General features: G+C 45.2%; 1 protein-coding gene across 2 annotated transcripts; it reads left to right on the top strand.

The window, feature by feature from the left end:
- Positions 1 to 2,461: 2,461 nt before the first annotated feature.
- Positions 2,462 to 9,367, top strand: CUNH1orf52 (chromosome unknown C1orf52 homolog). 2 transcript variants are annotated; one of them, XM_021158482.3, is made up of 3 exons: positions 2,462 to 2,839; positions 3,430 to 3,628; positions 8,356 to 9,367. In XM_021158482.3, exons 1-3 carry the CDS (start codon positions 2,516 to 2,518, stop codon positions 8,427 to 8,429), a joined length of 597 nt encoding a protein of 198 aa, XP_021014141.1. In that variant the 5' UTR covers positions 2,462 to 2,515; the 3' UTR covers positions 8,430 to 9,367. The 2 variants fall into 2 exon arrangements, with proteins under 2 accessions (XP_021014141.1, XP_021014142.1); XM_021158483.3 differs by having other exon boundaries at positions 8,317 to 9,367.
- Positions 9,368 to 10,051: the final 684 nt, after the last annotated feature.

The following is a 10,051-nucleotide window of genomic DNA, read 5'->3' as shown; positions in this document are numbered from 1 at the left end:
GTTTAATTTTCTTTTCAAGGTCAGAACTTATATTTAACTCCCATCACTACAGACGACCAACCAGTTTACATAAAAACTTTCAGACTGTCTATCCTAACTGATCCAGAAGCAAAACATGTTTCTCCTCACAGGCTGTCCTATCCTGAAGCTTCCCAGCCCATGTTACCTTTAGTTAATCTTCACTTTATTAATAATTAATGCCGGGCGTGGTGGTGCACGCCTTTCATCCCAGCGCTTGGGAGGCAGAGGCAGGCGGATTTCTGAGTTCGAGGCCAGCCTGGTCTACAGAGTGAGTTCAGGACAGCCAGGGCTATACAGAGAAACCCTGTCTCGAAAAACCAAAAAAAAAAAAAAAATAATAATAATAATAATAATTAATACAGGTCCATTGTAGACAGCTTACATCTTTTATAGTGGGACTTTCTCAGATCCACCAGTAGTATAAATAAAGACACAAGACTTCTAATATAGTTTAAAGCTTAGGCCTTTTCCTAGGGCAGTCTCCCGCTAGCTCATCTGACTTAACCTGACACTCTTGCCTACAACCTGCCACTTGACTCATGCTGTGGCCTTCTGTGCTGTGGTCCCCTTTCTGTATCTGCTCTGTAACCTCCAGTCTCATCTCTTACCCTTCCTTATTCTCTCTTGAGTTTAAGTTTTGTAAAAAAAAAAAAACAAAAACATTTTTTGTTACTTTAGTTTTTAGGAACCCATTGCTATTTCTTGCCAAATATTCTTTTTGTTTTCTTTTTAAGATTGATTTATTTTAAGCCAGGCAGTGGTGACACACACCTTTAAACCCAGCACTTGGGAGGCAGAGGCAGGTGGATTGCTGAGTTCGAGGCCAGCCTGGTCTACAAAGTGAGTTCCAGGACAGCCAGGACTGCACAGAGAAACCCTGTCTCGAAAAAAAGAAATACTTATTTTATGTAGATGAGTATAATGTAGCTGTTTTCAGACACACCAGAAGAGGGTGTCAGATCCCATTGCAGATGGTTGTGAGCCACCATGTGGTTGCTGGGAATTGAACTCAGGACCTCTGGAAGAGCAGTCAGTGCTCTTAACCCCTGAGCCATCTCTCTAGCCCTCAAGTTTAGATTTTTAATGCTAGAGATTCTTACCTCATCTGAGAGCCTTCTGCCAGTCCAGCATCTTGATGCTGCTCTAAAGTTTCCTGAACATCCTGGGATTTCACTTGTCCATGTAGCTGCCCTATGGTTTTTCCCCAAACCCATTATATAAACAAGCACGGCTACGGGTGTCGGAGCCTTGTATATTCACCCCCATTTCCCCAGACTCACTATATAAACAAGCACAGCCACGGGTGTCAGAGCCTTGTACATTCACCCCCATCTCCACCACGCGCTGAGATTACAAATACACACCACCATGCCCAGTTTATATGGGTGCTGGTACTGGAACCCAGCACCCTCTGCTTGCTAGGCGAGCTCTGCCTCCTGAGCTGCACTGATTTATTTGGCTCATGTTTCCGGAGGGCAACCGGAAGCTCTGAATGAGGCCTCCTCTGGACCGCTCCTCGCCCGTCTTCCCTTGGTTGGACTTATACTATATTTGCTGCAGTAAACTATAGCTATACATGTGGTTACTCAGCTTTCAGCGGGTTCTACAATTCTGTCACATTACCAGGCTGGAGGGTGCGCGAGGGGACCCCGAATTTGCTAATGGTGTCAGATCTGAGGATGATTTGGGTAACCCCAGGACTTTGTACTTTGGGAACAATTGTATCTCTGTCAAGTCTAGGTACTTGGACGGAAGGAACTTTTTCTAGAAACACTCAGACCTATTATCTCAGAAATTACAACCCAGCGATATTCCTTGATGTACTCCAGGGACGGTCACCGAAATAAATACTAGGAATATAAACCTGAACAAGGCAGTCTAGCCCATTCCGTTACCAGACTTCGTATTTTTCTGTCGAATTTAGGAGATAAGAATCAGACCAAATGGCAAGTTATTAATGACTGTGTCACCTCTGACCAGACATTCTTAACTGGAATCTAAATATTTACAATGATACCAACTAGGGGGTGGGGGCTGTAAAATTTCAGCATTGGCCTCTAGTTTGTGGCAATCCTCCGGTCTCATCCTCTCAAGTGCTGGGGTTAGAAGTGTGCACCCCCACCCCCTGCTTGCTTGTTCTTATTGTTTGGTAGACAACGTCTCCTGCACAATATTAGCTGTTTTAAAAGGGCTTACATGCACCTCGCTGGCCCTCAAATTTGCCTAGGATTATAGGTATGCATGTTTGGTTTTTCTCTGCTTTAAATTACAAGCCCAGAGTGTGACTGTGGCCACTGATTTCCCTCCGGGTATCCTAAGGCTCCCGCTGCTTTTTCCCAGGGATCCCTAAGAAAAAGCAAATAAATAACTTGCTTGAGGACTGTGGAATCCCCGCCTCCAGCATCCTTCCAATCTCCGCCCAAGAGTAGGAGCGCGGCTCCGCCGCTAGGGGACACAAACGGATCACTCGCCAGCCTAGGGGGCGGGACCAGCCATGGCTTCCGGCTTCCGGCTTCCGGCCGAGAGAGGGTGGGAACCCGCGGCCGTCATGGCAGCCGAAGAGAAGGACCCGTTGAGCTACTTCGCGGCTTACGGGAGCAGCAGCTCCGACTCGTCGGACGAGAACAGCGAGCCGGAAGACGCGGGTCGCAAGGAGGCGGCCCCGGCTCCGACGACGGGAGGCCGCGGGAAGCAGGCGGAGAAGCGGCTGCCCGGCCCGGACGAGCTGTTCCGCAGCGTGACCCGCCCGGCCTTCCTCTACAACCCGCTCAACAAGCAGATCGACTGGGAGCGGCATGTGGTGAAGGCGCCCGAGGAGGTGAGATCCCCGGCCCCGCGGCCGCCCCGGGGCCCGACGCCCGCCCGCTTGCCCCTCCGCCCGCCCGCTCGCTCGCCCGCCCCCGGCTCGCACTCAGCCCGCGCCGCGCGTCCCCACGGCCCCGGGAGCCCGGGGGGTGTCAGCCCGGGCCCGCCCCTCCGCGCTCCGGGGTCCCAGCCGGGCGACGACTAACGGTGGTGACTCCCCGCCCCCCGCTGCAGCTTCTCCCCGAGACCCCTTCCCTTTGACGCCGAAGTGCCTGCGCTGCTGCCTCCAAGACAGCGTCTCTGCTGCAGCCTCCTGAAGGGGTCAGCCTGGCCGTAGTATCTGGGACTGGATCCTTCTTTGGTAACTAAAAGTTATTAGCTTTATTTATCCAGGGAACCCTTTGACTTTTTCACCTAACAGTGTTGTGATGTTGATGGAAAAAAAAAAAAACAAAACAAAAACAAAGTGTCTTTTAAGCCTAAAGGATTTTTAAAAAGAAAGAGGAAAGTCAGCCAGAAAGATGAGCAGGGAGGTGCATGCGCTAGTATCCATCGCGGGAACCTCGGTTCGTCACAGGGTTTCTTAATGTGCTTACTCGACAGCCTCCAAAGGAGTTCAAGATCTGGAAGTCCAACTGCGTGCCGCCCCCAGAGACCTACACTACCGAGAAGAAGCCGCCGCCGCCAGAGCTGGACATGGCGATCAAATGGTCGAATATCTATGAAGACAATGGAGACGATGCCCCACAGAACGCCAAGAAAGCCAGGCTTCTGCCGGAAGGGGAGGAGACAGTGGAATCAGGTAAGAGGAGTGCTGTTTAAGATTTCAGCACTCAGAAAGAAGAAAATCCTTCCGGACAAAGTTTACGGCCTAGTGAGTTGGAAGGCTTGTCCAGGGGTTGTCCAGAAATGGTCTTTGGATACTAACGGTCTTTCGATCATTCGAGTATTTTGTTTTGTTTTTGTGCGAGGCAAGGTCTATGTAACCTCGATGTTCTCGAATTCATTATGTAGACCAGTCTCTTGAGTGAGGCCAGCCTGTCTCTGCCTGGTACCTCAGTGCTAGGACTGAAGGTGTGTGCCAGCGACCCACGTTTTCGCTCCATTTGTAAGGATTCTGCCTGAAAGTAGTCTCAGGTCTCTGTATGTGGGCTTATGGTGCCTTATTAGAGCGGCGGGTGTTAACTCGCGGGTCCTTGTCCTGCATTTGTGACCCCCTGAAGGCTTCGCTTCTGTTGAGGCACCAGTGCTTCAGAGCTAATCAGGGTTGCAGAGTGAAACAGCTGCGTAGGAGCGGGCCTGGAGTGGATTTCCTTGCCTTGTTGGTAATCTCATTTCTGTCGTACTTAGACTGCTGCAGTAATCTCTCCCTGCAACTCTCTGTCTCCAGCTGTAGCTAGTGGTGAGCTTCTACAGTTGATATCTGATTGTGTAACTGGCTTGCCCCAAACCTCTACAATCTGAAGAGAGCTGGAGAGTTGTGTGACCCGATCAGTCCCCCTCACCACCGTCATTTTGGAGCTCCATCCCAGCATTTTTATCTTGAAACTCAGACCTGGGTGGACCACACTGGGATGGGTTCTTGCTTTGGTGGGTATTGCACCATAGTCTGGACTGAATGCTTTAAACTCTTGGCTGGTAAAGCCATTCATCATACAGAAACCAAAGTGGAATTTTTTTCTAGTATTTACTCTCCTTTACCTGGGATGTGCTAGTGCTGCTAGCTTGTGTGTGGCTGCTTTTCACAAGGCCTTCTGCAATACAGTTTGTCAGGCAGCAAGCTCTGATCTGGTCCTGTGTGTGGCATAGGCTACTCTAGTACATTGTGAGCACTCAGAGGCTGGCTATTAGACTGAGCTCAGCGTTTTAGACTGTCCTTCTAAAAGCCATTTGCTTTTTTGTTAAACAAATTTCTGATCTTCCAATACAAGGGCCAACCATAGAAAGAGATGTTTAAGAGAAGGGGTGTCTGCTGGCAGGAGTCTACACACACACGCTTTTGATCTGTTTGGCAAGGCTGAAGATGACATAGCTGAAGATGACCTTGAACCCCTGTTGCCCCTGCCTTTACCTCCCTGGCACTGGGATTATAGGTATATACTATGCCCAGGTTTTGGTTGTTTTGTTTTGTTTTTTAAGATCTTAAATAAAGTGTGAATTTTAATACATTATTGTATGGTACTTTGATTAAAAGATATTTTTGAATAAAATAATCCTTATAGAGTCCCTCAAAACTAGAATAGGTAAATATGAAAATGAGAGCTTAAGACTTATCCAAGGTCACAGTTAATACTTTTAATATTCTTAGCTACTGACACAGGAGTTACTCAGAGTTGATTATCCCTTCGTGGCAGATTAGAAAACAGTCTGACAGGAAGGAATTTGCCTACGTGCACACCATTAGGAACTGACAAATTAAGACTTAAGTTCAACCTTGAAATAGGATTTGTGTCTTTTTTAAGCTGAGGTTGCTCCCTCCCTGTTTCACCGGTTAAGAACTAACCATTCTTCTCCGGGACCAGAGTTGGCATCCAGTTGTTGCAGTCTAGCGCTCTTACATCTCTGTCCCTTGAGAGTAAAGACCAAGGAAGCAAGAATCCTCTGTTGTTAATTTTTGGGTTCAATTATCAGAAATTCAAATAAATGGCAAAAGCACCCATTTTACCATAGCTAGTTCTATCCTTTTGATTGAAAAGTGAATGTCAGCTGTGGAAAAGGACAAAAAGAACTCGTTTTTTTCTGGTTTAAAGCCACATCGTATGACTCAAAAGTCGTCCTGAGTGAGGCTGAGGATGTAGCACAGTCATAAAGGGCTTTCCTCACACGAGTGAAGACCTGGATTTGATCCCAGGATCTACCTACAAATGCTGATGTAGTGATGCCTGCTTGTTATCCTGATCCCAGGGAGGCAGAGGCAGGAGAATCTTTAGGGCCTGAAAGCCAGCCTGTCTAACAATTGGTAAGCACCAGACAGAAGAGAAACCTTGTCTCAGGAAGTGAGTGGGGTTTCAGGGGTGGCACGCACATTAAAAATAGATAAATATTAAGTTGTTAATTTGGACTTGTATGTTGGTTACTGAATATAACTCTTGTAATAAATAGCCCCCCTCCTTTTTTTGAAATTGGGTCTGACACTATGTAGCCAGATGGCCATGAACTTCTGATCCTCTTGCCTCTGCCTCTCAAAATGAGATTACAAGTCTGTACCATCCTTCCTATTCTGTGGTCCTAGATGTTGAACCTACGGTTTTCTGTGTGCTAGGCGAACACTCTACCCACTCAGCCACATCCTCAGCCAGTGCAGACTCCCGTGCCATATGAAGTTGCTGAAAATATTAATTTGCCTGACATTTTCTCTTTGTACATATGTGAGTGTGGAGACCAGAGGACCACCCTGGGTGTCAGCCTTGTCTTCTACCTTGTTTGACTTTTTCTCTGCCATTCATGTATGTATGCCATGTCTGGCTGGCTTTAGAGCTGGGAATTCTGTCTCTGCCTCCCACCTTGCCATGGGAGCTTTGAAATGACAGACGTGTGTTAACTGATCAGGCTTTTTGCAAAGGCTGTGAGAATTCAAATTCTGATCCAGCGCCATCTCTCTAGCCCCTGACATTTTTTAACCTATAGTTTGTAACTAATTATTAAGCTACCTGGCTTTTATTTTACCTTCCCATATTCTTCTTCCTCTGGTCATTTTTGCTACTTATGATCAGAATATAGAGGAGCTAAGAAAGGTTAAATCAAGCCTTGCCCCTCGCTGCCTAACAGTGCTTCTTCTTTAGCAACTGTGAAATGTTTATAAGTAAAACTCAGATGGCCATAGCTTTGTTAACCAATAGCTGTCTGTCCTGCCCTGCTGTTTAAGGCAGTTCCTAACTGTGCCACTAGAGGGTGTGAGCCTTCGTGCTTCACTCATTGGAACTCAATTTTTCAATTGTAGTATGTGGTTTCAGTTTTATCTGTAGGCTTACCTGTAGTGTCAGAATAAAAGCAGAAATGTCCCTTATTAATGTGTGTTAATGTGTTTCATGGAAGTCTTCAAAAATGCTTTCAACTTTTCATATTACTGTTTCTGAAAATAATTTCAAGGTTAACTTGATAATTAAGCTCTAGCTAATTGTTTTAATGGGTATAGTGGCTTTACACCAATATCCCTAAACTTAGGAAGTGGAAGCAGGGGTGTCAGACATTCATATCCAGCCTAAGTTACAGATTTTCTTCACATAATTTGTGCTTTAACCTTAGCAGTTAGGTTAACCTTAGCATTTTTAAATATGAAGGCATCTTAAAATCAAAATCGTTTATATGTCATCATATTATACCTGTTGGGCTTTGGGTATCATGTTGATCAAAAAGTAAACTTAAGCCAGCATGGAGGCTCGTGTCTGTCAACCTAGTACCTAGAAGGCTTGAGGCAGGAAGATTATGAAACCAGGCAAGTCTGGATGACATAGGAAGGAAGGGGATGGGGAGTAAAGTCAAAGACAGCTAAGGGTGTTTAGTATAGAGTGGTTGTCTGAAAGGCATAGGCTAGGGTGGAGTTAGTCCCTGCTCTGTGCAAGTAGGGAAGTCAGAAGCTATGTTTATGTATGTAGAGTTCTTCTGAGGTGGGATGGTGTTGAGATATATATATATATATATATATATATATATATATATATATATATATATATATATATAGCCCAGGCTGGCCTCCTGTCTCATCCTTTGGCTGGGATTCTTTACAGCACACATTCATTAAGGGAGATGGGAATTAGCAGCTAATCTGTGCTGGCCTGTGTTTATTGAACCACTTAAAGTGCTTGGTTTTTTTTTGTTTTTTCTGCTTTTTCAGGATTGACATTTTTATTAATGGAAATTTTCTGTGTCCGCAGACGATGACTGTGTGGGGCAGTGGGTACTATTTACTATATTGTTCAGTAGTCTTCCTTCATCCAACTTTCCCTTAACTTGAAGGTGGAGCCTGCTTATTCTGTTGCCATTAAGATGTTCTGACCTCCTAGGAGGACTGGTCCAGAATTAGAGCAGACGCCTGCGAGGTTGTCTGAACCTTCACTTGGGCTTTTAACCTCAGAATGTGTGGTGGGTTAATAATAATAAGACTGGAGATGAAATCTGAGAGGACAAGTCACGCTGGTGGTCACTTGGCACAGCTAGAAGATGTATGCTTTGTAGAAGGAGCAGTGCTCTATGCTGTGAAGCATGGAGTGTATCTAAATGGATGTAGTGTTTGTGCTGGACAGTTTGGGGAGTGAGTGTCTCAGAAAAGGCTGGTTTTCACCAAAATATATTATGTGACGACATTATTAACTTGCCTCTAAAAGGTCAGTCTGCAAATATTATATTGCTGCAATTAAAAAAACATTTTATATGTAATTTAATATCAGTTTTCTAAAAATTAGTATTTAGTTTTTATTGGTATTGCTTTAAACATCCAGTGAGTAACTGTTTCAGCATAAAGCTGAATGTGTGTTTTGTTTTGATTTTTAGAGACTTAATTAAGAAAGCTCTCTTCTTTCCCTCTTCAAGATGATGACAAAGATGAGCGGGCATCTAAGATTCGCAGAGTGGAGCCAGGAGAAGCAGCCAAGAAGAAGAAGTAGAGAGTTGTGACTCCTGAGATGTGTCGTTGAGTGGAGTGTTTGCTTTTGTGCGTTACTATGACAGACATCTCCATGAACGTATTTATGTTAACGAACTAATGAGTGTCGCCTCAAGACTTTCCACTGTAGAATTCACTTTTTTATTTAAAACCTGTATGTATTTACAACTCTAATGGTGACCTGTGATTGTGAACTGACAGTACTTGGAAGCATTCTGGCTATCACAAAATTGGTGACAGGCTTTGAGAGTTTGTCACATGGACATGCCAATGTTCTATGAACCTTTTATAAAGGAATATATTTTTAAAGTAAATATATTGTATTGTACTGTGAACTTGTGGGTGCTTCTCATTAGTATCTGTACAGTGTAAATAGATGATCATGGAAATAAAATTACTTAATTCAACCTTGTTATTACTGAATGCCACTAACATAAGTATTTGTGACAAGCAGCCTGCTTGCCCTGTGACATTTTGATTCACAGTGGGGATTAGCATGTAGGCAGAGCCTCCCATGTTCAGGTGCCTTGTGCATACTTCTCTCCTACAGTCCTGTGAAGAAAGCAGACGTGAGAGTCCTCAGGTTTGTGGTGAGAGCTTGAACTGGGCAGAGGGATACACAGCAGTGAGTGAAGAGGACTGACTCCACAGCAGTCAGATGAAGCCACCTGACTCGTCAGACTTCAGTCGTTTGCCAAGAACATTATCGTCTCTGCCATGTGCACTTGTATTGGGGAGGTCTCCTACTCTGATTCTGCAGCTGCACTGATAAATGCCTTATAGTGTGAGTATTCATTTCTTCATTAAGTAGACCGAAGATGAGGCTCCTCTGTGAAAGATGAGCAAATTCAGAAAAGAACATAAGGTAACCAGTTAAATTTGAATCTGTCTGAGTATATGTGATATAAGAGACACATTAAAAACCATCTGAAATTCTAATTTAACTCAGCATCTTGTTTATTTGGGGGTCTAGGGTGAAGCCTAAAACCTTGTCCATGCTAGGTGAAAGCTGTACTAAACTACACGCCTGTCCTCTGGCACCTAGGGCTTTCCTCTATCCATCCCTATGTTAATGCTTTAAATATAGCAAGCAAAGCAAAACAAACCTCCTTTTACTCTGGGACCTCTATTCTTCCGGTCTCTTCTCCAGCTTTCCTGAGGCCAGCGCACACTGTCCTCTTACTCTTCTCACCAGTCTGAGGCACATGCAGACACGCCGCTGGTGTGGGGGATGCTTCCCACATCCTCACACTGTAAGGTTTGCCTCAGGCCTGCACTCCAGGCCCCACACAGTGTGTCAAAGCCACGCCATTTCCCTTCTCTCATCTTTGCCCAGCTGGGCCATCTCTTAGGTCTGGTGAAAACACCCTGTCTTTTTGTTTGTTTTGTTTTGTTTTGTTTTTCGAGACAGGGTTTCTCTGTATAGCCCTGGCTGTCCTGGAACTCACTTTGTAGATCAGGCTGACCTCGAACTCAGAAATTCGCCTGCCTCTGCCTCCCGAGTGCTGGGATTAAAGGTGTGCACCACCAAGCCCGACCTCATACAGCTCTTAATCTAGCTGTAAGTGATGGTTTAAGTTCCCAGGTGTGCTTTAAGGTGCATCATTTCAGCCTTGTACCCTT

The sequence above is a fragment of the Mus caroli genome, unplaced genomic scaffold (genome assembly GCF_978045245.1).
Source record: "Mus caroli unplaced genomic scaffold, Mus_caroli_1 scaffold_3, whole genome shotgun sequence".
In the NCBI taxonomy this organism is placed as follows: domain Eukaryota; kingdom Metazoa; phylum Chordata; class Mammalia; order Rodentia; family Muridae; genus Mus; species Mus caroli.
The sequence above is the reverse complement of the archived record's forward strand: the minus strand, read 5'-3'. Positions and strand labels throughout refer to the sequence as shown.